The sequence below is a fragment of the Bubalus kerabau genome, chromosome 3 (assembly GCF_029407905.1).
Source record: "Bubalus kerabau isolate K-KA32 ecotype Philippines breed swamp buffalo chromosome 3, PCC_UOA_SB_1v2, whole genome shotgun sequence".
Lineage (NCBI taxonomy): Eukaryota > Metazoa > Chordata > Mammalia > Artiodactyla > Bovidae > Bubalus > Bubalus kerabau.
Genome location: NC_073626.1, coordinates 24,595,841 through 24,622,978, shown reverse-complemented (window position 1 = coordinate 24,622,978; position 27,138 = coordinate 24,595,841). Strand labels below are relative to the sequence as shown.

Below are 27,138 nucleotides of genomic sequence, written 5' to 3'. Positions count from 1 at the left end.
ACGTTTTAACGGCAGTGAATGTTTTCTTTTAAATTAGCAACTGTAATTACCTAGATTCCCCTATTCCTGTTTTCCTCTGCCTCATTTGCTTGTCTCTTCCTATAAGTATCTGAATTAATTTTCCAGACTAATCAACTCCATTCTCTCAAGAACTAGAAAGCAAGGAGTATCAGACCCACACAAAGAGTAAATACTTTCGAGTGTATGAAGCTGCTCATTCTTTATTTGGAAATGGAAGCAAAGCTCTGAGAAGTCAGGTCACAGTCATTGTGGTCAGCAGCAGGACCACCCACAATGTAAGGAAGTTTGGGGTCTGTGCTCTAGGTTTTCCCAGAGATGCTTTAGGGATACCATCAAAAACATTAAGAACTTGCTTGTTCAAGGCTGGGGCTTATAACTTCCCAGGCATGACCTCTACAATTGATGGATGCTCTTGACCACAAACATTCTAGTGTCCATGACAACAAGGACCTACAGCTTGTGACAGTGGGAATTTCCAGCTCACTGGTAACTTCCTGGAGGCAGCAATATCTTTGGCAGGAAGCCATCTCTTCTGTCACCTTGGCCACAAGGCCCTGCTCCAGGCCTTGAATTGATAATCCACAGGAGTGGACCCTTCTCCTGAGTCATTCCCTCCTGGAGAGGCAAGGATAGAAGAGGGCAGCTCTTAGGACCCATTGGCACCCTCACTGTCCACCCCTGGCCTGGAGGTGCTGGCTCTGTCCTCTGGTGCTTTGGCGGTGGGCCTTAGGTCTGGATGCCTGCACGACAGCCTGGGCACCGGAAGTCGGCCTCCCTGGCAGCCTGAATGCTGCAACCAACACAGGCCACGTGGAACCAGATGTCACAGCCATCACACTGAACCCAGGCCACTGTCTCTTCTTGGGGTAGGCAGCAACAAGGGGCTGCACAGGGCTCCCCGCCCCCAACTGCAGGGGGAGCCCTGGGGCTGCTCAGTGGGTGCTTCCGAGGACGCCCGCGTCGATTTCTGAAGAAAGGGACACAAAAACCAAGGTCACTGGAAACCTGCAGAAGCCTGGAACTTCCCCCCTAGATAACTGCAGAGGGAAACCATAGAGATTCACTAGACTAATGGTGAATCTGGCTAGCACAGCTAACCCAGATTCTGTCATCACAACAGGTGTTCCACCTCCCACCCCCACCACCCAAGCAGATAGGTACATCTCAGCCTAGGGCTCTAAAAAAACCAACGGCAGTGAAATAAAGCCAAGTTCACTTACCCACTGGGTGTCACTGGGGTTTTTTCTACACGGAGTTTCTTCCTAGGCTCCGGCAGGACTGGTGGGCTCTTGGGAGCCTCTCTCTCATCATCCAGTTCTTCCAACACGCGGTGAGCTGACTTCCTCCGGTTTCTTGGGGGTGGGGCAGAAGGGGCAGTCCCCACTTCCTCGGTGGGAGTGGGAACAGGCAGACTCTGTGGCCCACCCCCACTCCGTGAGAAGGTGAGGGGCTGGGAGTGGAGCTTGCTGAGGCTGCCAATGGAGTTGAGGATCAGGGTTGCTTTGGGGGCTGGGGAGAGGGTGCTGAGGGGACGCTGTGGAGCCCCCTGGGAGGGCAGCATGGGCCGGAAACCAATCCCGGTTCCCTCTTCTCCCCTAGACCGTGGGGTAGTAATGGCAGCAAAATCTTGAGGTTTGACTCGGACTTGCTGAAACAAGTAGAACTCTGAAGGGCTGGTTCCTGGGGGCCCTTCAGGGCCAAAGGTCAGAAGATCACCATCACTCAACTCCAGCCTGTGACCCCTTGGGAGTCGGACATTATTGACCAAAGTCCCTGTTGATTGTGGGGCACCAGACAGATACAGAGAATGACAAAAACAAACGACTGGTCAGCAGTGGAGAAATCTGGTCCTGTCTGGTTTTCTGGGGAATACGACGAAGAACACATGCATGTCATGAAATCCTCACATTCTAAGTCCCTCAGTAGTAGGTGTCATCAGATAAGAAACTCCTTGTGAGCTAAGAATATTATTATTATTATTTTTCCTTATGCTCACCCTCAAGGCACATGGAATGAACTTCCCTCAATCCACTGAGGTCTGGGTCTCAGAGATGCTCAACTCAGCTCCAACTCAGCACTTACCAGCATAGCTCAGACTATCTGGGTTCAAATTCCACCATTTACCTGTCAAGTGACCCTGGACAAGTCAGCCTCTTTATGTTTCATTTTCTTTGTAAAATGGGGCATTTGTGCTCACCTATATTTAATGCACATAAAACAGTTCTTGGCTCATAATAATAAACAGGAAATGAATGTTGGCCAGGTGAAGTTATCCAATCCCCACAACACTCCTCACTCGCAAAGACATATTCTAGGAAACTAAGACCTAGAGAGGTGGAGTGGCAGGTCTGAGTGATGTTACCAGGGGCCAACAGCAGAACTCATGTAAACCCAGGCCTTCTGAGGCTGCCTAACTGCCTCAAGTCAGGGAGTAAGGCACATGTCCAGATAATTAAGATAATTCAACAGATTTCACAACTGCCCTAAGGCAAGAACAAATGTCTAAACAATCTAGAAACTGAAGTCTAAGCTTGCCCCCTCACCGTCCACCATGGTCTCAGAACAACCCCACTGTGATGCTCCAGTCCGTGGATCTACCTCCCACCCCCTCTATGAGCTAAACAGGATCAGCCCCACAAAGAGCTTCTGACACTGCACATTTCTGGTGGAAAGACAGAAGTCTGCATGACAACCGTCCATCCAACCTGATGGGGAGTTTGGGAGGCCGGCAGAGTCCCTGTTGGGTCTCTTAATTCATTATAGCCCAGAACTGCGACTGCCCCGGCATAAGGCTGCCCTGCTCACTCCTCACCTTGGCTGCTGTGGTTCTCCAGGCTGACCCTCCAGTCATCACCCTGGCGCTCCGCATGCAGCTCTGCGTGGACCCCAGAGATGAAGCCTGGCTCGTGCTGTGGCCGCAGGGTCACATCACAGAGATCGGCCCTGCAGCCCAAGCGGTAGGTGCAGCCAGCCCCACTGGGGGGGTGGAAGGTGTGGAGATCGACACCCTTGCCGACCCCTATGCGCAGCAGCTGGAAGCAGGGCAGCATGGGCGGGGCCCCCTCGGCACCACTACTTCACCTCAGGAATCCATCACCTTGTCCACTCCCTGGGCCGTGCACAGCTGGCCTAAATTCACTTTCCGTCTGATGCAAACTTGAGCTATGTTTTGTGCAAGTTCAACTTTGAGCACACTCCCTGAGTAGGGCAAATTCAGGGTGCAGGGAGCCTAGGATGCGATGTAAAATTGGCTGTCAACAGCTTTGCAACTGAAAAAATTTGGTGAAAGTTCCAGTGTAGTGCAAAATAGAAGGCGTCCTGTGGCACGAAGTTGAATCGGGTCCTCAGGCCGCAAAATATTCCAGGAGCCTTCAATCTGGGCAAGTCAACAATACATTAGGCAGTTTCTAGGGAAATTAGAACTGTAGGTGTGTGTGTGGGAGGGGGAGGGGTGCTGCTTCTGTGTGATATACTAACTTGCCACTTCAGTGTAATTTGGAGAAGAGAAGCTTCTTCCTGTCAAACCTGCTTTTCCTAATAGAGTAACCCTCCTGCTAGCTCACGCTTCACTCTTCTAAACCAATCCCTCATTCATAACTAGCTAGTTTGAACCCCAGTGGGAAGCGTACTCAGTCACCTCTCAAAAGCAGTGCAAACGGGGCTCTACGTTGTCCAACAAGGTGGAGCTAAACCCCTGCTTTCTGGTTTCTCCAGGTGGGATAAAAACAGAGGAAAGGGCTTCCCGGGATGATTCAAGACAAATCCAGCCTTTTCCCTCCCCGCCCCAGCCCGGATTCGTATCTACCGCGCTGTGCAGTCTCGGAATGGTTCCCGCTCCAGGCAATGCCAGCCTATGCCGCAGCCCAGGACCCCTCGGGATCCGGCCGGAGTTGGTGCTCCTGCGGCTGTTTGACAGCGAAGAAGCCAGGGCCAGGAGGGGCGCGGCCTCCGCGCGCGGGCATCGCTGACTCCGCCTTCGGAATTCCCGGGTCCGGACTTCGAGCGGAGTAAGCGCGTCCCCCGAGCCGTTTTTGATTGGCCATCTCGTTTGCCTTCCTTCTCTCCATTGGGCGACGCTCTGGGATCTCCCGCCTTTCGCTTTTTCTGATTAGTTCACAAGTTTTCCCGGGTTCCCGGAGTTGGGAGGAGCCGCCAGGGCGCGGATTTGCCCCTGACGCCTTAATTGGGCCTGGCTTTAGACACTACTGCGCCTGCGTGCGCCTTTTCCCCGCCTCCGTGGTAACCCTACAGGCTTTAGAGCGTCCCGCCAACCTGCCCGCTTTGCGCAGGCGCGGTCAGGGACCCAAGCGGCGACCGGGAGCTAGGTGTAGGGGGTGTGGCCAAAGGGCTGTGGGGGTCTCTCGCGCTGGGTAAGGGGCGTTCGGGAAGAGTCAGTTGGGGGCGGGAAGGGGCTGAGAGGGGGTGGGCGGAGGGGTGTAAGGGCAGGGTAAAGGAACAAATGAGGTGGTCAGAACAGCCTTAGAGCTCAGCGTCCAGCAGGGCGAAGACTCAGGAGGATCTGGGGGAGAGGAGGGAGGGAGTGTAGGCTACTGAGACATGAGAGGGTGAGGGGCCAGCATAATTCCTTCAGGATAAAAGCAAATAGTGATGTAGGGAGGAGTAGGGATCCCAGATTGGGAGGAAAAATAGATGAATTCGGGTGGGAGGGTGGGGAGATCTTAACAAGCCCTCTCTCTGCTCTAGGACTCTGGAGAGGCAGGTGGGAGGCAGGAATGGAAGCTGAAGGGACGATAGAGAGAAACTGAGTGGAAAGTTGCTGGCACGGTTTGGATGAGATGTCGAAAACTAGCTGGCTTTTCTGCTAAGGAGTCTAGGCTGCCTGGATTCCCCCAGGGGTTCTGGGGAGGTATCCTGTGCTACATGTGGCCACATTCATCAGGGGCCAGGCCTTGGGCCAGCGCTTTGATAGGGAAGGACCCTGGAGTCATGGCTTGGTGGTGTCTGGATGGGCTTCCCCAAGGTCTTGGTGAGCCATGGAGAGAACTCTGGAGACTGGGCTCACAGCCCCTGCATCGCATACCTCAATTGTCACCTTCATTCAGGAACTGCAGAGACCATAGAAACTTAAGGAGGAGGGTAAAGGCACTATCCAGAATTCTAAAAGTATGAGTAAAACTTCACAGCCCCTCAGCCTGTCTCAGTAAATTCTCTCCATCTCATGGCTGTTGCCATAGTCTGTCAGGAACCAGACTGAGACAAGCAAGGGATCTTGGGGTACTTCCTGCTTCTTTTGGGAAATAGGATAAGAAAAGCTACGAGTCGGATGGACCTGGCTGTTATTTAAGGATTATGACTTTGTTATTGTAGGGGCTCTCTCTTTGGAAGAAGGCCTGAAAATTGAATTGGAGTGTCCTTGTTTCTCCTATTGTTCAGGGGGTCATAGATGGCTGTACACCGACTCTAGAGACTTCAAATAATGTGGAGATGTTTCGACCTTCAGGTCAGTGGGATCTGGCATGGGGACTGGTGATTGTGTCTCCCTGGAGAACTGAGTACCTTTGTCCTTATGATTCTTTAGGTTCCACTGGGCTGATTCCCCCATCCCACTTCCAAGTTCGGCCCCTTCCAACACTGCCAAGAATGGCTCCCACATGGGCCTCAGACACTCCCCTGGTCCAGCGCCCAACCCATCAAGATGTCTTAGAGAGGCGGCCAGACAACCAGAGACCTCAAGTGACCATGTGGGAACAGGAAGTTTCTGGCAAGGGGCAGGAACCAGAGTGGAGAGGCAGGTACGATCTAATGTAACTGTTCTCTTGGACTTGCTTGCCAGTGAACCTTCTTCACTGTAATAGAGTCCTTACCCTATTTCAACCCTTAGTTCCACAATTTGTTCATTTTTTCTAGAAGCAATTGTTGGTGTCTACAATGCATAAATAATAGCAGTGTGCTAGATGCTAGGGACAAAGATAACAAAAATAAATAAGAGATCCTGATATCAAAGAATTTTAAATCCTAAGGGAAGAAATTGGTTGACCCGTAGCTGATTGTACTAAGCGTAGTATAAGGCAGGCTGAAGAAGTGTGGGCTGGTATACAGACTGGGTGCTGTAGTAGTATGAGTTCATCTGGTGGAGCTGGCCATGCTCTCTGTCAGTGTGTTGTCTATGAAAATTCTTATTCTTGATGTTTCGTGTGAGTCTTTTCCCAAATGTACTGGGCCATCTTTCTGCCATTTTGTTCTTGAGTAGGATTGCAGTTGGGTCTACCTTGGACCCTGTCAAAGGGAAAGAAGCAGGATATGAAGGGGGAGTGTGAAAGCGTCAGGGGATGGAGACTCTCTGTGGCTTGTTTGGCTACCCTCTAGGGGTCCTTTGTCCAGTCACTTAATTTCTGTAAGCTACAGATCCTGTGGGAGAAGGCAATGGCACCCCACTCCAGTACTGTTGCCCGGAAAATCCCATGGATGGAGGAGCCTGGTAGGCTGCAGTCCATGGGGTCGCACAGAGTCAGACACGACTGAAGCGACTTAGCAGCAGCACAGATCCTGTAAAAAAAAGTGTTGGGGAGTCCAGTGGTTAGGATTCCAAGCTTTCACTGAGAAGGACACGGGTTCAGTCCCTGCTTTGGGAACTAAGATCCCACAAGCTGCACGGCACAGCCAAAAAAAAAAATTTTTTAAGTGCTTTTGTTCTGGGCCTCAGTGAGGGAACTGTATCAAGAGTCATCTTATAAGCTGGTTTCAGCTCTCTAGAGGTTGGGACTTTGTGATTTATTGAGGTGCTGCCATCTCAGACTTCTCATACAGGATATCTAACAGTTAAATAATCTTAACTGGCGCCTGGCCTTGCCATACTGACACTGGAAACCATCACCTCTCTTTGTACCTCCATCAAACTTTTCCCTGCCCTTAAGTCAGAATTCAGCAGTCTCAGTGTCCTTCAGACTTCTCCAATTCAGAATGCGTAGCCTAATGATGTGCACGTGTCTGTCAGTATACACATCTGTCTGTATATTGCCTTCGAGAGAGGTTATGGTCCATGGACTCAGCTAGCTTTTCAGGCCCTGTGGACCCAGATATGCTTAGTAGGGCTGCCTTGAATGATGATGGTGACAGAATGCAGAGATGCCCATGGCCCAGCTTCGTTCCCTGCCATCTCTCCACATAAGAGCAGAGGAATCCTCTCCTCTTCTCCTGTCTCCATTTATGCCTTGGCCGCTCTCACCACCAGACTAACCTGTCTCACCTATGCTAACTTGTCTCTGAAGGTGCACGGAACTGGCAGGGTCACAGGCCCTGAGCCAGCAGGCTGAGCTGATCTCTCGGCAGCTGCGAGAGCTGCGGCGGCTGGAGGAAGAGGTCCGGGTGCTACAGGAGACCTCGCTGCAGCAGAAGCTGAAGCTGGAGGCTCAGGCCGTGGAGCTGGAGGCACTGGCACGGGCGGAGAAGGCTGGCCGCGCTGAGGCTGAGGGCCTGCGTGCCGCCCTGGCTGGGGCAGAGGTTGTCCGGAAGAACCTGGAAGAAGGGAGCCAGCGGGAGCTGGAGGAGGTTCAGAGGCTGCACCAAGAACAGGTGAATGTGGGTGTGGGGAAGGCTCAGCTGCCCAGTAGGGGGCTGGGCGGGAGCTCCCCAGCAAAGAGCAGGCTTTGCCAAAAAGAGTGATGAGGTGTTTGGTGAAGGTAAAAAAATACAGGTGACCTGGAAAGAGGGAGAACTTGGGTGTGTTGGTCTTATTCAGATTGCCCTTTTCCAGACTCAGGTGACGTCCCATCACCTGAAACCCTGCTTCCTCTTCCAGGGGGAAGTAGTTTGTCTTCCTACTTTACTCCAGGTACCCAGTTCATCTGGGAGCATTGGGAAGGGGAGTGAGGGGTGTGGGAGGGGTCCTGAGGTGGACTGGGAAGGGGAGATTATTCAGTCAGCAGGCATATATCCGTGCTCCCTCTTTGCCATTCCTGAGACAAGAGCTGGGACACTGGGGTGAGCAAATCAGTCAACTCCCTGTCCTCGTGGGTGGAGCTGACAACCCAGTGGAAGACACACACATTCAGTGCCTTATTTAACTACAATTAAATAACTGTGATCGGGAGAAGTACCATGAAGGAGAACAAAGAAGCCCCACTGGTCTAGGGGCTGGGGAAGGCCACCCAACCAGTCGAAGTGTTCGGAAATGGAACCATAAAGATACTGAAAGAAAATGAGGGTGAATTCCTTTGTGACTTGGGAATGGAAAAGACTTTCTATCTGTGAATCAATCCAGAGCCATTAAAGAAAAGATTGATATATATTGACTTTATAATACCAAACTTAGGAATGACAAAGTAGAATCAGAGGGTAAATCATGGGCTTCCCTGGTGGCTCAGCTGGTAAAGAATCCGCCTGGAATGCGAGAGACCTGGGGTTGATCCCTGGGTTGGGAAGATCCCCTGGAGAAGGAAATGGCAACCCACTCCAGTATTCTTGCCTGGGAAATCCCATGGGCAGAGGAACCTGAGGCTACAGTCCATGGGGTCACAAAGCATCAGACACGACTTAGCAACTAAACAACAACAAAAGGGTGAATGATAAGCTGGGGGAGAATATTTCCAGTTCATACGACAATAAAAAGTTAATATCCCTACTATGTAATGTGTGCCTAGAAACCAATAAAGGAAAGACAGCAATCCAGTCGAAAATGGACAGAAGAGGTCATTCAAAAGAAAACTCTTTTCAGTTCATGAAAGATAATTAATGATAAGCAGTCGACATTTGTGTTAAATCAGAGTTGGCTGGTGGGTAGGCCTGGGGGGAGGCGATGGGGCTGGTGCATGTAGATGTACATGGGAGGGGGCCAGAGAGGCTTGAGCACAAGCGACAAGACGGCCTCTGGGGCTGTGCTGGAGGGTGAGGCCTTGGGCCTGTTCAACTTTATAGTTTACCTTAAGAGCAGTGGGCAACCACTGAAAGGTTTCAAGGAGGAAATGACATAATCAGATTTGTATTTTATATGTAGAAGTTTTGTGATTCATGTCCAAAAAGCTCACAGTGACTGTAGTACGAAGATAGGGCTAGAGGCAGGCAGGCCGGAAGTGAGGGCAGCCACTTCCACTCCTTCACCCGCCACAGCATGACTCCTTCAGTGTATCTGATACCTTTACCACTGCTGGAGGTGCTGTGAGAAAGAGACAAGCTCCCTGCCTTCCTGGGGCTTCCTTCCGGATGGCAGGAAGTAGATAGTAAGCAGGTGCAGAAGCAGGATCATTTTGTAATGATAAGTGCAGGTAGGGCATGAACAGATGACAGGACTGGGTGGTGGTGGGTGAGGAGTAGCGGCCCTGGGAGGCAATATCATGGAGATCTGAGGAGCTGGGGGAAGCAGGCCTCTGGGTAGACTCTGAGGTGGGAAGGAGCAGACTTTTGGGGCAGGGGGCGGATGATGAGAGAGCACTGTGGCTGCAGCAGAGTGGGCAGTGGAGAGACAGGATGTGAGCTCAGAGGCCAAGAGCTGGCAGAGGCTGAGGCCTGACACAGGCATCACAGACCCAGGGAAGAAGCTGGTCTGAACACTGTGGGAAGCCACTGGAGGATTCTAAGACCGGTCAGGAGACTGTTGCCATTGTCCAGGCCAGAGATGAGGTAGTTTACCTCAGGCTGGTGGCCCTGGATATGGAGAGAAGTGACGGTGTTCTGAGGGGAGGCCTGACAGGAACTGCTGACGGACTGGAGGGTGATGGGAAGTGAAGCGCCAAGGATGGTCTCTATTTTGCTGTGTGCAGTTAGATGATTTCTCGGGTGATTGTCCAGGGTCACAGGAAGTGGGAGTAAAGGCCAATGATGAAGCAGGGGGTGGATTTGGAAAGCCCAGGTGTGGGCCAGCTGGCCCCTGCTGAGTCCTCTCTTCTTTCTGCAGCTCTCCTCCTTGACCCAGGCTCACCAGGAGGCCCTTTCCAGTTTGACCAGCAAAGCTGGGGGCCTGGAGAAGTCTCTGAATAATCTGGAAACCCGGAGGTCAGGGGAAACCAAGGAGCTGGCTGCGGCCCAGAGGGAGGCCGAGCTGCTGCGGAAGCAGCTGAGGTGAGTTCCGGAGGGTGGGCGACTGCAAGAGGACCTGGCAATTGGTGGGTTGGTGGGAAAAGTGGGTCTCCAGGGTGGCCCCCTGATGGCTCCTCTGCTCCCACCCCAACCCTAGCAAGACCCAAGAGGACTTGGAGGCTCAGGTGACCTTAGTTGAGAACCTGAGGAGGTATGTGGGGGAGCAGGTCCCTCCAGAGGTCCGCAGCCAGGCATGGGAATCAGAGCGACAGGAGCTTCTAGAAACTGTCCAGGTAAGAGAGTGCCCGGCCTGGGATGAAACACGGGGGCTCACATCCTGGGCAAGGGCCCCTGGAGAAGAACACAGTCCTCAGGAGAAAAGGCAGTGCCATTGAGGGGTGCACAGGTTGGGCGCCCACCTGAGGGCCACTGGCAGACCTGACGGAGGTGGCTGCCCTCTGTCCCCACCCCACCCGCAGCACCTGCAGGAGGACCGGGACAGCTTGCACACCACCACCGAGCTGCTGCAGGTGCGTGTGCAGAGCCTCACACACATCCTCTGCATGCAGGAGGAGGAGCTGGCCCGGAAGGTAGGCCCCTGGCCCAGGCCCCTCGGCCCCTGTGCACGGGAGGGGTTGGTGTGCCACTCCCAGAACCTGCTGACATCTTTCTTCCCCTGAACACCTCTCCTTGCTGTGGCTCCTGATGCCAGGGCAAGATAGGAGAAACCTTCCTCTGGTCCCCCAGGAGCCCCCATTCTCCCTGCTTCCTCCATCTGCAGGTTCAGCCTTCAGACTGCCTGGAGCCTGAGTTCACCAAGAAGTGCCAGTCCCTGTTGAAGCGCTGGCGGGAGAAGGTGTTTGCCCTCATGGTGCAGCTGAAGGCCCAGGAGCTGGAGCACAGAGAATGCGTGGAGCGACTGAAGGGACAGGTTGCCCGGAGCCCACTTCCTCCAGTGCTCTCCCCCAGCTCCCTGCTCCTTGCGGAAGGGATGGCGTTTATTCACCAGATATTTGGGTGGCTCCCCTGTGCTGGCTGCATAGCCCTGAGCAAAGGTCCACAAAGACCTGCTCTCGTGAGGCTTACACTTTGTGAGGTGGGCCGACCTTAGGTAGGGTGGTCGGGGACAGCCTCTTCCAGGAGGTGACAATGTTCAAGGACCGGTGGGTGGCATGGGCCGTGGCTTATGGGTCCTTATGGGCAGGTCACAGGGCAGTTCCTCAAGGTGTGGGCACATGGAGCATGCTTCTGGAAGGAAACCCGGACTCAGACTCCATTCTCAAGAACTGGGCTTCTTGTCTGTCAGCGTGGCCTTTCAGAGACCTCTGCACCTGCCCCTGCCTTCCCAATGCTTCCCCCACCCCCACCTTACAGCTTTCTGCTCTGGACCTGCCTCCTCTCCTTCCCCAGGTGGCAGAGCTCCAGGAAAGAGTGGAAACCCAGTGCCAGGAGCAGGCCATCCTGCAGCGCTCCCTGCAGGACAAAGCTGCCGAGGTGGAGGTGGAGCGGATGGGCGCCAAGGTCAGCGTCTGAGATGGGCAGAGGCTGAGGGATGGTAGGGAGACCCCAGGCATGGGACCCCTTTCTTTACCTCACCCTTCCTAGGCCCTGCAGATGGAGCTGAGCCGCACTCAGGAGGCCCGGCGCCGGAGGAAGCAGCAGGTGGCCCCAGCGGAGGAGCAGCTGAGGCTTGTGGCCAATGCTGTCAGCAGGTATCTGGGGTGGAGGGTGGGTGGAATAGCATTCCTGCTTCCCCAGCTTCCTGGGCATCTTGAGGTTTAAGAGCCTCAGGCAAGCGGGGCTGGAAGGCTGGTCGTCTGGAAGAAGCAGGGCTGGATGTATCTGGCCCTGTAAAGTCTGTGTTTGTTTTTATGGGGCACCCCCTCCCCCCACCCCACCACCTTGCCACATTCTCACCAGGGTCACTTGTTAGGACTCCTACCTACTGCATGTTTGGCTGAGATGAGGTTAACTTCCTCCTGCAGTTAATAACAGCTTGAGCTAAACAGAGCACCTAGTAGGAGATGTAAGAGATGCGGGTTTGATCCCTGGATCGTGAAGATCCCCTGGAGGAGGGCATGGCAACCCACTCCAGTATTCTTGCCTGGAGAATTCCTTGGACAGAGGAGCCCGATGGGCTACAGTGCATGGGGTTGCAAAGAGTCAGACACGACTGAAGTGACTTAGTATAGCACAGGAGGGTCTCCACCTTCAGAACTGCCCAAAGATGGGGAGTATAGACACTTGATCTTTCTTTCTTTCTTTAAAATTTTGCAGGCATGCCCTGTTGAGTTGGAAAAAAATTTAACCTATTTTTTTCTTTTAAAGTTGAAGACCCACAGGCATACCTTGTTTTATTGTATTTGCTTTATCATTGGCAGATATTGCATTTTTTACAAGCTGAAGGTTTGTGGCACCTCTGCATCAAGCAAGTCTATTGGCACTATTTTTCCCCATCAGTGTTCTTTTCAAATTAATGCTGTCTTTAAATGTTTAGTTGTTTTTTAAGACATAGTGCTGTTGCACACTTAGTGGACTACAGTGTGGCATAAACATAACTTTTATAAGCACTGGGAAACCAGAAAATCTATTCGACTTTTGCTTTGCGGTACTGCTTTGCCGTATTTGCTTTGTTGCAGTGGTCTCGAACTAAACCCACGGTATATCCAAGGTCTGCCTCTACTTGCTTACTAGATATTCCATCTGTTAATAAAGCGTATGCCAGTTTCCTTTTTAATCAGTTGCAAGCCTGTCTCTCATACCAACTTCCTAGGTGTTTCCTTCACAGCTTTTGTTGTAGAACCTTTAGAAACTAGACTGCTGAGAAGCGCAGGTTTCTTTGCATAGGTAACAACCCTTCCTCGGCTTTGGATGTCGGCTTCAGCTTCTCTTCCCCTTGGGCTGATCCCCCTTCCCTACTTTCTCCATGTATGTAGCAGCACAGGATAGAGGGGGTCCAGTCCTTTTGGAAATGAGGTGGGGTTGAGGATTTGGTGACTTCGTGTCCTCTCCAGCTTTCAGACCTGGCTCCAGGGCACCGTGGCCGAGGTGGAGCGCGCTGCAGCCCGGCTGCCCAGCCTCAGCAGCCGAGTCAGCTACGCCGTCCGCAAGGTCCACACCATTCGGGGTGGGTAGGGCGACTGCCAGCCGCGCCCTGCCCCTGCCCCTGCCCCACCAGCTCTCTCATCCTACACCTACCCTCCTGCCTCCTCCTCCCCGGTCCGAGCATCTCCTTACGCCCCTGTTTCCCCTCCCCTCTGCAAACGCACCTCTCACACTCTCTGCCTTTTCTCCCCAGGCCTGATGGCTCGAAAAGTGGCCCTTGCTCAGCTGCGCCAGGAGAGGTGAAGTCCGGGCCACTTTAGATTTACTGGGGGGCAGGAGTGGGGCTTTAGGGTGTTGGTTGCTGGGACCTGAAAAACACGAGGATAGAGGAAGGATAAGGGCTTGGGGGTCAGGCAGCTGGGTGATTTCCCCCATCTCTGTTTCCCTTCCTGTCTCAGCTGCCCGCCACCCCCACCAACCACAGACATGAGCCTCGAGTTGGAGCAGCTGCGGGAGGAGCGGAACCGTCTGGATGCAGAACTGCAGCTGAGTGCCCACATCATCCAGCAGGAGGTGGGCCGGGCCCGGGAGCAAGGTACGCCTGGTGCTTGCAAGTCAGCGAGCACGAGCCGGGGGCCAGAGTCAGGGGGCCTTGGGGAGAAAGAGGAGGAGGGAAGAGCTGGGGTCTAGGGCAGGGAGGAACCTGAGTGGGCACTTCCTCTTCCTAGGGGAGGCGGAGCGGCAGAAGCTGAGTGAGGTGGCCCAGCAGCTGGAACAGGAGCTGCAGCGCACGCAGGAGTCCCTGGCCAGTCTGGGGCTACAGTTGGAGGCAGCTCGCCAGGGCCAGCAGGAGAGCACGGCAGAGGCTGCCAGCCTCCGGAAGGAGCTGACCCAGCAGCAGGAGATCTACGGGCAAGGTGTGCAGGAGCGGACAGGGGCAGTCCCGGGGTCGGGAGCGGTGGGAACCATGAGCCCAGGCTCCCCTGACACGCTGTGTGCACCTCCACCCCAGCACTGCAGGAGAAGGTGGCCGAAGTGGAAGGTCGGCTGCGGGAACAGCTCTCAGAATCAGAGAGGAGACTGAACGAGGCTCGTAGGGAACACACCAAGGCTGGTGAGAGTGGCTGGGAGGCACGTGGGCTTCCAAGAAGGAGGAGGTGTTGAGGCATGAGATTATTGTCAAAACTATTTTGAAAGCTTTTTCTCTTTGAAGTGTGCAAGTCATGAAGTTATCAAGGAAGATGAATTCTCAAGTGGTAAACACACCTATATAGCCAGTGCCCAGATCAAACAATAGCACTTGACCAGCCCCAGATCCCCCCAGCTCCTCCCAGTCACCCCCCAGTCACAGAGGCAACATGACATACCGATTACCCCCAATTATTATTGGGAAGAATTTCAAACACTTAGCCAAGTTAAAAGAATCATGTGATGGATACTCATCTACCTTCTCCCGTTAGAGCAGCAGTTCATAACCTTTGATCACATTTCCTGTCTATCTGTATATTTACACATACTGATATATATATACATTTTGGGGGGCAGTTATTGAGAGTAAGCTGCAAACAACCTGACTATTCAGCTGCATCTCCCACAAGGAGAATATTTTCATACGTAACCTCAATACCATGGTCACACCTCAAGAAAATGAACTTGAATTGCACAAAATCTGATATCCAGTCCCTATTCAGATTTCCCCTCCTGTCGTCCAGGAAGCTTCAGGAATGGGGGAGGTACTTTGGGTTCATAGATTCACAAGATTCTAGAGCATCAGCCACCCCTTCGTCTGTACAGAAGAGACTGAATAACACAAAGCATCCATGGCTCCCTGAGTCACAGAGCTGGGGACCCCATGTGCCCCCCATCCTTCTAGGCTTGTGTTCTCAGTGCTTCGCAGCCTCTAGGCTGCCAACACCCATCCCCTCTGTTACCTGGCTTTCCTGCAGTGGTCTCCCTACGCCAGATCCAGCGCAAAGCCACCCGGGAAAAGGAGCGGAACCAGGAGCTCCGGCGCCTGCAGGATGAGGCCCGGAAGGAGGAGGGGCAGCGGCTGACCCAGCGCCTGAAGGAGCTGGAGAGGGACAAGAACCTCATGCTGGTAGGAGGCGGAGAGACTGGGCCCTTGTGGGCTGGTTGGGGAGCAGAGCTGTGGAGAGGGGAGGGGGCCCTGCCTGGGCTCGGTGGCATTTAACCCTCTCCTTCCCAGGCCACCTTGCAGCAGGAGGGTCTCCTCTCCCGTTACAAGCAGCAGCGACTGTTGGCAGTTCTTCCTTCCCCGTCGGATAAGGGTGTACCTGCGGAGCCCAGCCCAAAGCCCTCAGAGTCGTCAGCACCCACACCCCCAGCAGCGGCCCTCTGCACCAAGGAGTCCATCAAAGGTAAGGGACGGAGGGCAGGGGGACCCTGGGAACCTTTCCTCCAGGCACTCTGCAGGGCTTGAGCGTTGTTCTCTGTGACCCTGGAGGCCCACAGCCTGCCTTGGGCCAAGAGCTTTCTCCCTTATAAGTCTCCCACATCTGGTAGCAGCGCTGTTCCTCTGGCACTGTGACTGACACCCTTGACCACCTCCCATCCCTCCAGGATCCCTTTCTGTCTTGCTCGACGATCTGCAGGGCCTGAGTGAGGCCATTTCCAAAGAGGAAGCCATTTGTGAAGGGGACAGCCAGACCTCCTCTTCAGTCTGCCTCTGACCATCTGTGAGGACCAGGAGGATGAGGATGGAAGGGGAATGGGTCGGGAAGGGGACTTCCTCCAGCCGCCCTTGGGGATACCTGCCGCCAAGATGTCATGAATTCTCCCGTGGCTCAATAAAGATGACAACAGTAGGAGTCATGGTTTGGTCAATTCTCTGGAATATAAGGAAGTTTTCTCCCCGTAGCCTGTCTTGTCCGGGAAATGTGAGAACCAGCCCCTCATACAGCTCTTCCTCTAGATGGTTCCTTTTTCAAAACCCCTTTCCTAGGTGCCCAGGAGGTTTTTGGAGAAGCTCCAGGTTTTGTTTTATTCTTAACTTTCATTTTAAAACTACCTCTGGAAAATGGTCAGGGCAAGGGCATGAGGCAGATAGAACATTCACGTGCTCAGCAGGACTCACAGAGCCAGGCAGCATCCTGCCTTGGGGGGCCACTGGTGGGTTTGGTTAATGGGTGGGTCCCTGCTCCCGAGACACTTACCTTCTGGTGGGAGAGAAAGACGACGGGCGGGTACCTACATGAACAAACGAATGTTTCAAACAAGTGCTGTGAAGAGGAAAAAATGACAGTGACATGATAGAAACTAGCTGTGTGGGGAGGGGTGGCTTTAGATGAGGGACAGGCAGGGCTTCTCTCAGGAGGAATGTGCTGCTGAGGCCGGAGTGCGGTAAGGAGCGGGCTGTGCGGCCACCTGGGAGAAGCACCAGGACGGACAGGTCCTGAGGCTGTGGGGAGCCAAGGGAGGGTGCCGCAGGGAGAGGCCAGGCCTGGTGGAGCTTGGGTTTTACTTTAAGTCAATAAAAAGCCCTTGGAGGGACATTCCTGGTGGTCCAGTGGCTAAGACTCCACGCTCCCAAAGCAGGGGGCCCAGGTTCGATCCCTGGTCAGGGAGCTAGATTTCTACATGCCACAACTAAAGATCCTGTATGCCACAACTCAGACCTGGTCCAGCCAAATTAAAGTAAATAAATAAATAGATAGCCCTTGGAGTACTTTTTAAACTGAGAACAGCCGCACAATTTGATTTACATATTTAAGAGACCCATCAACTGGCTGTGGAGGACGGGTTTGGGGGCACGGGATGAGGAAAGAGAGGGATGAAGTCTTTGAAAACTTGAGCCGCAGGGGACAGTGGTAATCCTGGCCACTGGGGAGCAGACCAGGTTGTGGAGGAAGTGAGTTCGGTTTTGGACATGTGCTTCTGAGTGGCTCGTGAGATCCTCACAGGAGTCCTTGCTGCAGAAAAGTTCAAGGGACATCTCGGAGCGACTCAGACCAAACAGACTGACGTCTGAAGGATGAGGGGAGAGAAGGGGGGCGCAGAGAGTTCCCACCAAGGACCAGGGGAAGGGCGGTGAAGATGCTAGAGGGAGGCGGAAGAGGCTGAGGTGCCAGGGGGAGCTGAGGCAGCTGCTTCCAGAGCCTCTGGGTGTGACTGACTGGAACCAGCCCTGGCATGGGGAGAAGGAATCAGGATGTCTTGTACTTCCTCCTTCACCTGCAGTCAGCCCAGGTGGCTCCTGGATGAAATTCCTCATGTGTCACTACTTGGGAGGCCCTGTTCGTGCCTGGAGAAGGTGTATGCTGGGGAGTGCAGATTCTAGGAAGAACTGAGCCCCAAGAGAGGGTTCACCCTGGGGCGGGTGGAGGAGGCTCGATGTACCAGCTGAGATGGCCCTGGCTGTGTCCCAGGTGTTTGAGAGAGCACCCCCGCCCATCCTCTGCCTCCTTGTCCCCCCAGTTGCCCGCCCTCTGCCCTGCATCCTGCCTCTCAGCCCCTGTAATTACACTGCTTCCCCACGCATGCTTGCTCCCATTCCTTGGCTTCCCGGGACCTGGAGGGATGAGAGGTAGAAGTCCCTGTTATTAGGGTTCACTGCAGGGTGTGTACGAAGGGGGACATGAAAACAAGGGTGGGGTGACCAAGGTCTAGGTCATCGATAAAGCCTGGGTGGCTGGGTCCCGAGCTGGGGGACTAAAATGAGGGACGCCACCGTCAGTGGTTACACATCAGCCATGGCCTTCCAGACGGGTTTGACCAGTCCGGTTTGGATGCAGTTCCTTGTGTGACAGGGCCGGCCCCTCCCCAGAGATCAGCCTCTGCTCTCCCTCCTCCCCTATAAAGCCTCTTAGGGTTCCCAGGCTCCCAGACTCAGCTGACCCCTGACTTTGGGGGCCAGGAGATAGTCAAGATGCTCAACTGGAAACTCCTGGGGATCTTGGTCCTTTGCCTGTTTGCTGGAGGTGAGCTGGGAACAGAAACCCAGAGTGTGATTTGGGGTAATGGAGGACAGTCAGGATGAGGCGAGGCTGAGATGGATGTGTAAGGAAAGGGAGATTCTAGGAGATCCTGGGAGATGCATGTGAGGGGATGGAGGTGATGTGAGTAGGTTCATTTTAGTACAGAATAGACTTTGCTGGTTTGGCTTTAGCTCCATGTGGTGATTTGGATCAGCATTCAGGTGTGCAGGCAAGTGTTCATCAGAGCTGGGGTCTCTGTTAAGGGGGAGAAGGTCATTGTAGAGATGGGATCTGGGTGCCACATGGGGCCAGGGTGTAGACAGCTTTGGGACCTCAGACATGTATAGGGGTCCTCCCAGTGGGGTGTCCCAAACAGGGTTGGATGGAGCTTATGTGGGGGAAGGGAGCTCATGTGTTTAAAGTTGGTCCAGTCAGTAGTTCAGGACAGGGTTTCATGTCATTTTAAGATTGTGTTAGTATTCTGCGAATGCGTGGAGAGTTACTTTTGAGTTCTGTTTGTGAGATCAGCTCAGGCTGTGGTCCATCGCAGAGAGGCGATGCTCCTTGGGTCCTACCTGCTGGGAGAGGGGGTCCCTCACAACCTCTTACCTTCCTCCTTCCTTCTACAGGCATCTCAGGCAGTGGAGACCAGCCTTCCCCCTCATCCAGAGAGATCTCAGAGGAGGAGGGCCCTCCACCATTGCCTCAGGGCCCCCCAATCCCTGGTGACCCCTGGCCAGGGGCACCCCCGCTCTTTGAGGATCCTCCACCTCCAGGCCCCAATCGTCCCTGGAGAGACCTGCCTGATTCTGGAGTCTGGCCTCCTGAACCCCCCAGAACTGATCCCCCTCAACCTCCTCGGCCTGACGACCCCTGGCCCGCAGGACCCCAGCCTCCAGAAAACCCCTGGCCACCTGCCCCTGAGGTGGACCACGGATCTCACGAGGAGCCAGACCTTGACCCACCCAAGGAGGAGTACAGATAACGGGCCCCCAGAGGCATCCTGGACTTCTGCTCTCAAACCCATCTCTACCCTTCTGATTCCCCTTGAATTCTCCCCAATTTAGCTTAACTCCTTAATTCCTTTCCTCATTCCTTCAGTTTTATTCTGAAGATTTTGTGCATATTTTCTGTCCCCTCTTGAGATCGGGATTTAAGCCCCATTTTCCCTCTCCTTTTTTCTCTGACAGCAGAACATCCCTACCTCCACCTCCCAGCTCCTCTTCCCCACCCCTGGAACGCAGAGGCAGGGCCGGCGGCACTATGTTCTCTCTACTGCCACCTGGTGGCCAACCACTGGGAACTGTCAGGAGCCGATGGTGCTTCTATGAAATGGAAAAATAAAATACCACGATTTCTTAATTCTGACTCTAGGCTGCTTCTTTGCCAATGAGCAGGTCTTTGAATGTTCAGATGCACTTGCCACAGCCACAAACCTACAGAGATCTGGAAGTCATCTGAGTTCCTGTCTTGCCCATATGCATAAGGATGGGGATTCAGCAGGAGGAAGGTTAGAAATGCAACTATCAAGAGATACAAGGAAATTCAGACCCATTCTGATATCCCTATTTTGGAGAATGAGAAACCAAGTTAAGTCTCTAGTTGACGGTTTGCCTACTCTGAGTGAACATGATAACTCTCCATGGGCTTTCATGGGCGACCAGATTTTAAGGGGGATCAATTTCCACGAACACATGTGTTCCTTCCTAAAATGAATCTTCTTGAGAACTGTGTTTTCCACCTGCCTCTATTAACTGTTCTCCCACTAGAAAGAAGAAGGTTGAGCTCTCTCACCTACTGTGAAGTAGACCACAGTGCTCTTTCTGGAGCTGGTAAATGAAGTCAATGGAAAACAAGAATCAGCCCTTTCCATCTCATTAAGAGATGTGTTTTCAGTAAAATTTACTTTTTTGTTTAATCACTGTCAATATTTGTTCAGTTCAGTTCAGTTGCTGAGTCGTGTCTGACTCTCTGCAACCCCATGGACTGCAGCAAGCCAACTCCCAGAGCTTGCTCAAACTCATGTCCACTGAATCGATGATGCCATCCAGCCATCTCATCCTCTGCTGTCCCCTTTTCCTCCTGCCTTCAGTCTTTCCCAGCATCAGGGTCTTTTCCAATGAGTCAGTTCTTTGCATCATGTAGCCAAAGTACCAGAGTTTCAGCTTCAGCACCAGTCCTTCCAGTGAATATTCAGGACTGATTTCCTTTAGGATTGACTGGTTTGATCTCCTTGCTGTCCAAGGGACTCTCAAGAGTCTTCTCCAACACCACAGTTCAAAAGCATCAATTCTTTGGCACTCAGTTTTCTTTACAGTCCAACTCTCACATCCATACAGACTACTGGAAAAACCATGGCTTTGACTAGACGGACCTTTGTCAGCAGAGTAATGTCTCTGCTTTTTAATATGCTGTCTAGGTTGGTCATAGCTTTTCTTCCAAGGAGGAAGAGTCTTTTAATTTCATAAAAATTGTTGAGTTTTGATCCATTGCATCTTTTAATAATTGTAATTTTAAATCCAGGACAGAGTAATTGTTTTCAATACTTACAGTCTTATGGTCACACAAAGTAAATTTAAATTTATGTACATATTTTTGTTAGAGATATACAATAAAAGACTTTCCAAAAACACACTAAAATACAAAAAATGTGATGCAATGGAGAAAAAAATATTTCATTAGGATAAAACTATAGGGGAAATGAAATGGAAAGAGGAACTAAAATGAAAAACAAATGAGGTAAATTCTGCTAATGGATTTTTTCACTTATTAAAAGGATGTTAATGAACATGAAAGGGCTATGTGTTATATTCCATGAACTAGATTTAAAAGAGTAATATGGCTTTCTAAATATATAAATATTTACAATTCCCCAGAAAGTGTGCCCTTTCAAGTATTTAAACTTAAGATTAAAAATGTTAGTTGTTGACTTTAAAATGTGTAAAGGGTACATAGTTTCCCCAAATTCTTTCAGAGTGTATTTGAGCAGGAAAGCTGGAAGGGGTGGGGCCTAGAGATCCCAAAGGCCTAGGGTCAGTCAAGTGGCTGGCTGGGTGGGATTGAAGAGGGGCTAAAAGAAATGAGGGTTCCCTGACTTTAAAACCTACCCCTTAGGACTCAGTTTGCTTATGTGATAATTCCCATCAAAACCTACATGTGATTGGTTCGAAAAACAAAACAGAAACAACAAAAGACCATCTAAATTGAGAGTTTGGAAATAGTCTTAAAACTGGTAAGAACAGTAGAGGTTGAGTGTGTAATTTAATAAGCTTCAAAGTAGACTAGATTCAACCCATTCAATCATTACCTCATACTCTCAATATATCCTCCAATGTTAGGTGCCACAGGGTAATACAATGAATAAAAATATACAGTTCCCACTCTCAGGAAGCCAAAATTAGGTCAGGGGAGACAGAATCTACATGCAAAGTTAAATAACAATGTCACAGACTGTAAGGGTGCATTAACTTCATAATTACATGAGTAAGCATCATAGTAAAAAGCCTTGGCAGTAAACGCCATGAGTTCAGAAGAGAGTCGCCCTGGAGCAGCTGGAGTAGTCAGGGGAGGCTTCCAGGAGGAGGCCCCGAGCGGGGCGCGGCAGGAACGCCTGGTGCCAGAAGGGACGACCCGCCAGGAAGGGGCGGACGCGAGTTGCAGGCGCAGGAGCAGGCGCGGAAGCTCGGGCCTCGCAGCCCCACGCCCACTCGCTCCGGGACCCGCCCTGAGCCTCCGCCGGTGTGCGTGCTGTTTCCGCGGCCTGGAATAGTCCTCCTCTCCCCCACCCAGGTGCGTTTATCTTCCGCGACGCCTCTCCCGCGCTGCTCCCCACCCTCACCAGCTAAGTTATGCGGTGCAGGTGTGCCTGGAACGGATCTCGGAGCGGGGCGGGGGGGGGCAGTGTTTATTGCCAGCTCCCCTCCCCTCCCAGGCTCTGAGACCCTTGGGCAGAGACTGTTCCGCGCATTTCTTCTCGGCCCATTTTGGTGCCTACTGCAGTGCACTGGCAGTAGCCTACCTATGCCTGGAAACCTTTCTCCCCGGCATCGTTCGCTCTCCCACCCCGCAGCCCTTAATGGATGACAGACAAACAGGAGTATCAGTACTCTAGTCTGCTGAGCCCAGGTTGCCCTGCGTCAGACTTCACTCGGTTCCACGCAGTTGCTTGGCCTTCTTCCCTTCCTGGTCCCACTTTCCCCCTCCCTTTCCCTCCTCCCCACCCTTATAACTTTGCTTTTTTTTTTTTTTTGGCTAAGCAGCCAGTCCTGTGGGATCTTATTTCCCCCACCTAGGATGGAACCTAGCAAGGGGATCCAACCAGTCCACCCTAAAGGAATCAGTCCTGAATATTCATTGGAAGGACTGATGCTGAAGCTGAAACTCCAATACTCTGGCCGCCTGATGCGAAGAACCGACTCATTGGAAAAGACCCTGATGCTGGGAAAGATTGAGGGCAGGAGGCGAAGGGGATGACAGAGGATGAGATGGTTGGATGGCATCACCGACTTGATGGACATGAGTTTGAGCAAGCTGCGGGAGTTGGTGATGGACAGGGAGGCCTGGCATGCTGCAGTCCATGGGGTTGCAAAGAGTTGAACCTGTGCCCCTTACAGTGAAAGCAGGGAGTCTTAACTACTGGACCGCCAGGAAGTCCCCATAACTGTTCAATAAATCCCTTTTACATGAATTTTTGTTTTAGGATTTGCTTCTGGGACATCCCACCTGAGACACTAAGGTTTGCTACAAATCCTTGCAGCTACTTTTTACTGCGCATGTGCCGTAGGGGCACTGTTGCCCGAGGCTACAGATTAAGCTCTCACTTAATTTGCACAATAACCCTATTGTTATCACCGTTTCTCAGAAGAGGCCCAGAGAGGTACAGTGACTCATGTAAGGTCACACCTGGGGGGGGAGGGGGCGGGTTGGGGGAAATGGCAAAACTGGGATCTGAACTGAGGTCTGTCCTGATTTTAACTACATTATCCCATCTCTTTAGTCATCTAACTCCCTGGGACTGCATGAACACTTAATATATTGTATTAGTCAGAGTTCTCCACAGAAACAAAACCAATAGAATACACATGTTAAGTGAAAGTCGCTCAGCTGCATCCGACTCTTTGTGACCCCATGGACTGTAGCCTGCCAGGTTCCTCTGTCTATGGAATTCTGCAGGCCAGAATACTGGAGTGGATTGCCATTTCCTTCTCCAGAGGATCTTCCTGACACAGGGATCTTCCCTGGGGGATTGAACTCAGGTCTCCTGCAACATGGAGATTTACTATAGGAATTGTCTCTTCGGATTATGAAGGCTGAGAATGCCCATGATCTGCCGTCTGCAAGCTGGAGAACCAGGAGCGCCAGTGGACCAATTTAATCCCAGTCTGAAGGCCTGAGAACCAGGGGAGCCAATGGTTCCAGTATGAGTGCAGAGGCCCAAGAATCAAGGGGTTGATGGGGGTAAATCCCAGTCTGAGTCCAAAAACCAAGAACCAGATGCCTGAGGGCAGGAGAAGATGGGAGTCCTGCTCAGAGAGCAGAGTTGCCCTTCCTCCTCCTTTTTGTTCTATTCTGCCCTTAGATGGATGCCCACCCACACTGATGAGAGCAATCTTCTTTACTCAGTCTACTGACTCAAATGCTAATGTCTTCCAGAAACACCCTCACAGACACACCTGAAGTGTAAGGTTTCATCAGGTCTCTGGGCATTCTTTAGCCCAGTCAAAAAAATTTTTTTTCAAATATATTGATTTAGCTGCCGGGTCTTAGCTGCACTCCATGTGGGACCTAGTTCCCTGACCAGGGATCGAACCTGGAGCTCCTGCATTGGGAGTGCAGAGTCTTTAGCCACTGGACCACTGAGGAAGTCCCCTGGCCTAGGCAAACTGACACATAAAATTATATCATCAACATACATGTTTTATGAATGGCTGAATTCACTAGTGAGTGGAGAGTAGATGAAAATGGTGAGTGTGTGTGTGTGTGTATGTATATATATATAATTTTTTCTTCCTGGCTGGCTGCACCATGCGGCTTATGGGATCTCAGTTCCTCAACTGGGAATTGAGCCCAGCTGAAGCAGTGAAAGCTCAGAATCCTAACCACTAGGCAACCAGGGAACTGCCAGAGTGAAGGGTTTATAGCCTGGAGAGGAGGGCGAAGTTGTGGGACAGGTAGGTTGAGGGGCACTAGCGATGGTAGCAGTGCCCGGCTCAGGAGCTCATATCTGAAAGCCTTTCTCCTCGGATAGATCTGTGTTCTTTGTAGGGAGGTGCACATACCTGGCTGGTGTATGGTGGCAGGGAGGCATGGAATGGAAGGGAAGAAGGAAGTCTGGACCCCTCAAACTGACTCTCAGCAACTTCCCAAGCCAGTGTACTGAAGTTCGTTGGGAATGGAAAGAGAAAAACATTCTTAAAACAGAAAGTGAGTGGAAAAACCGAGTCCCTGGAAAGGATCTCAGGCTCTTTGCATCATTTGCACATGTTGGTTTCCATGTCTTTCTCACCTCGTTAAGTGCGAGCTTGAGGGCAAGGGTTGCGTCTGGTCTGTCTTTGTATGCCTTACTTTTCTTCTAGTACTTGGCCCACGAGGTGTTCAATTCAGCAAATTATTAGCCCATTTCACAGATGAGGAAACTGCTGCTGACAGAGGTAGCTCACCTTCCAAAACAACACACGTGCTAAAGTCAACCCTGGATGTAGGCTCCAAACCAACTCTTCCTAATTTGACCCAACAGGTGGATGAGTGGGAGAATGAAGGGAAAGCAAGAAGGAATTGGGGATTGTAATTCCTGTTACTAGGCAGCAGATATTGTCACCTAAGAATGCTGTGTTTATTAGCTGGGAGGAGGCCTGAGTGGGACTGGATGGTATGGAATATTAACACAGGGGAACCCATTGTGCCAGTTTATCCATTCAAATTAGACAATGCTGATTCTTCCCCACCTGCTTTGGCTGACCTCACCTAGGAGTGAATGCAGTGGGGACACTATTACATCTTATGTCAACATGGAGTCATAGAATGAAATAATAGAATAGGATCAGAAAATCAGAGAACAATGGCTCAGTACCTTGGACATGGCAAGTAGTCAGTAAATGCTTAGCCAATGAGAGAAAAGAAACTAGAACTAGTATCATGATATAATCTAATTATAGAAGTTGAGTTACCTTGAGAAAGCATTGGGTGCAGCCCTCAGCCTTTGGGCAGACAAATGATGTGTTTGGACTAGACAGGAGAAATGGCTGTGTGCGCTTCTTTGAAGATCTCTAGGCCTGGAAATGCCAAACCATTCATTTGTTTATCCATTTGTCCATATCAGATCAGTTCAGTCACTGAGCTGTGTCTGAGTCTTTGCAACCCCATGAACCACAGCATGCCAGGCCTCCCTGTCCATCACCAACTCCCGGAGTCCACCCAAACCCATGTCCATCAAGTCGGTGATGCCATCTAGCCATCTCATCCTCTGTCGTCCCCTTCTCCTCCTGCCCTCAATCTTTCCCAGCATCAGGGTCTTTTCCAATGAGTCATATAGTGGTTATTTATTGAGCATGTACTGTGTGAGGTGCTAGGTGATGGTGAGAATCCCGTTTCAGTCCTCCCTGCCTTCAAGGAGCTCTGCATCTCAAGAGGAAACTACGGGGTAAATCATGACAATAAAATGTGATGAAAGTTAAATGAATAAGGTACGAGCCCAGGAGGGAAGTCCTAACTCCTCTGCCAATTTCATGTTTCACTCATTTGATTGATGACTTGTTTTGGTGTAGTTCTCCAGGTAGCTCAGTGTAAAGAATCCACCTGCCAATGCAGGAGACACAGAAGACGTGGGTTCGATCCCTGAGTTGGGAAGATCCCCTGGAGGAGGAAATGGCAACCAGCTCCAGTATTCTTGCCTGGAGAATCCCCATGGACAGAGGAGCCTGGTGGGCCACAGTCCCCAGGGCCGCAAAGAGTTGGTCACAACTAAGCACATTCCTCCTCCTCCTAAGCTTTCTTGCTGTACATTTTATCCCTCTAGTCTTTAATTAAATGCCCACCAGGCATCTGGTTCAAATAACTTGATAGAAAGAAAGAAAGTGAGGGCGCTTAGTCATGTCCGACTCTTTGTGACCCCATGAACTGTAGCCTACCAGGCTCCTGTGTCCATGGGATTTTCCAGGCAAGAGTACTGGAGTGGGTTGTCATTTCCTTCTCCAACCCAGGGATCGGACCCAGGTCTCCCACATGGCAATAACTTGTTGAATTAAACCAAATCCACCTCCAAAGGTTTTTCCAGCTAATATCCTTCTCTTTTATGGCATAACCTCAACTCCTGTGGTGGAGGTAAAACAGGATAGTGTAGTGGTGAGAGCATTGTGTTGTGATCTGATTCGTTGTTCCTATTCTGCCATTTGATCTCTGCGTGGCACTTGGATGCAACTTTAGGGGATTTCTTTAGTAATCTGTAAATTTCTGCGCAAGGCTGAGAGCCTCAATTCCTCCTTTGTGGTGTTCCACAATCTGCCACTGGAGGGCAGCATAGAGACTCCTCCAAGGTGTTTCCCTCCAGAGTCTTCCTTGCTCTTCCTTGAACATCAACCACTGCCCCCGCCTCTGTCCGGCCCCACTAATGCCCTCTTAGTCGCCAAGGTGAGTCCTTTAAGGTGAGTCAGGCACATGAGGTTAAATGAGGTAGGCACGGGGGCCCTCAGGAAAATTCAGGCCAGGATGCTTGCCCTAGGGGTCCACACCTTCATTATCTATTTCTCTCATTATGAACTGAGTTTCCTCCATGAGCCAGGCGGTGCTCTGGAGCTGTGGAAACAGTGGTGAATCAGAAAGGAGGGTCCTGCCCTCACGAGGCTTACTTTCTAGTGGGGGAAGTGAACAATGAGCAGATCATACAGGATGTATGTGATAGGAAATCATGTCCTGAGAAGAGCTATGGAGAAAATGAAGGCAGAGGAAGCACATAGAGAATGATGGGCCTTGAGTGTGGGGATGGAGATGCGGGAGTACAATTTTAAATAAAAAAGAGAGGGCTTCTGAGGAGGTGGCAGGCCACAAAGGACCGAATGAAATGAGAAGACACTGCCAGGTCATGTAAATATCCGGGGAGAAGAGGAAAAACTAGCTTGGTGCTAAGTATAGGCTACAGCATCAGGATTCCAGGTAAAGTCCCCAGCTTCTG

General features: G+C 51.7%; 3 protein-coding genes and 1 long non-coding RNA gene across 8 annotated transcripts; 3 read left to right on the top strand and 1 right to left on the bottom strand.

Annotated features, from left to right (window-relative positions):
• Nucleotides 1-205: 205 nt before the first annotated feature.
• TCF19 (transcription factor 19) lies at nt 206-4,023 on the bottom strand. The gene is made up of 4 exons (XM_055571051.1): nt 3,827-4,023; nt 2,834-3,397; nt 1,242-1,794; nt 206-988 (listed from the first exon to the last, which is right to left on the bottom strand). Exons 2-4 carry the CDS (start codon nt 3,069-3,071, stop codon nt 748-750), a joined length of 1,032 nt encoding a protein of 343 aa, XP_055427026.1. The 5' UTR covers nt 3,072-3,397; nt 3,827-4,023; the 3' UTR covers nt 206-747.
• A 235-nt stretch (nt 4,024-4,258) lies between these two features.
• CCHCR1 (coiled-coil alpha-helical rod protein 1) lies at nt 4,259-15,863 on the top strand. Of its 5 annotated transcripts, none has more exons than XM_055574614.1 (18): nt 4,259-4,391; nt 5,350-5,482; nt 5,561-5,774; nt 7,251-7,554; nt 9,872-10,035; nt 10,151-10,286; nt 10,473-10,583; nt 10,775-10,924; nt 11,404-11,514; nt 11,599-11,705; nt 13,008-13,120; nt 13,292-13,337; nt 13,497-13,633; nt 13,767-13,955; nt 14,051-14,152; nt 14,985-15,136; nt 15,245-15,416; nt 15,619-15,863. In XM_055574614.1, exons 2-18 carry the CDS (start codon nt 5,467-5,469, stop codon nt 15,726-15,728), a joined length of 2,334 nt encoding a protein of 777 aa, XP_055430589.1. In that variant the 5' UTR covers nt 4,259-4,391; nt 5,350-5,466; the 3' UTR covers nt 15,729-15,863. The 5 variants fall into 5 exon arrangements, with proteins under 5 accessions (XP_055430589.1, XP_055430587.1, XP_055430588.1 ...); XM_055574612.1 differs by having other exon boundaries at nt 5,350-5,486; XM_055574613.1 differs by having other exon boundaries at nt 4,272-4,391; nt 5,416-5,486.
• A 2,060-nt stretch (nt 15,864-17,923) lies between these two features.
• PSORS1C2 (psoriasis susceptibility 1 candidate 2) lies at nt 17,924-19,162 on the top strand. The gene is made up of 2 exons (XM_055574611.1): nt 17,924-17,975; nt 18,602-19,162. Exons 1-2 carry the CDS (start codon nt 17,924-17,926, stop codon nt 18,955-18,957), a joined length of 408 nt encoding a protein of 135 aa, XP_055430586.1. The 3' UTR covers nt 18,958-19,162.
• A 1,682-nt stretch (nt 19,163-20,844) lies between these two features.
• On the top strand, nt 20,845-22,678 carry LOC129647537 (uncharacterized). Its single transcript, XR_008712343.1, has 2 exons — nt 20,845-21,761; nt 22,232-22,678. It is a non-coding gene; the product is annotated as an uncharacterized LOC129647537 (long non-coding RNA).
• Nucleotides 22,679-27,138: the final 4,460 nt, after the last annotated feature.

Excerpts from the sequence above, each read along its gene's own strand:
- TCF19 (XM_055571051.1), bottom strand. The coding sequence starts at position 3,071 with ATGCTGCCCTGCTTCCAGCTGCTGCGCATAGGGGTCGGCAAGGGTGTC. Across the intron at positions 1,795-2,833 it reads GGAGAACCACAGCAGCCAAG|GGACTTTGGTCAATAATGTC; the intron begins GTGAGGAGTGAG and ends CACAATCAACAG. Across the intron at positions 989-1,241 it reads ACCCCAGTGACACCCAGTGG|AAATCGACGCGGGCGTCCTC; the intron begins GTAAGTGAACTT and ends CCCTTTCTTCAG.
- CCHCR1 (XM_055574617.1), top strand. The coding sequence starts at position 4,903 with ATGTGGCCACATTCATCAGGGGCCAGGCCTTGGGCCAGCGCTTTGATA. Across the intron at positions 11,515-11,598 it reads TGGAGCGGATGGGCGCCAAG|GCCCTGCAGATGGAGCTGAG; the intron begins GTCAGCGTCTGA and ends CACCCTTCCTAG. Across the intron at positions 14,153-14,984 it reads TAGGGAACACACCAAGGCTG|TGGTCTCCCTACGCCAGATC; the intron begins GTGAGAGTGGCT and ends GCTTTCCTGCAG.
- PSORS1C2 (XM_055574611.1), top strand. The coding sequence starts at position 17,924 with ATGCTCAACTGGAAACTCCTGGGGATCTTGGTCCTTTGCCTGTTTGCT. Across the intron at positions 17,976-18,601 it reads CCTTTGCCTGTTTGCTGGAG|GCATCTCAGGCAGTGGAGAC; the intron begins GTGAGCTGGGAA and ends TTCCTTCTACAG.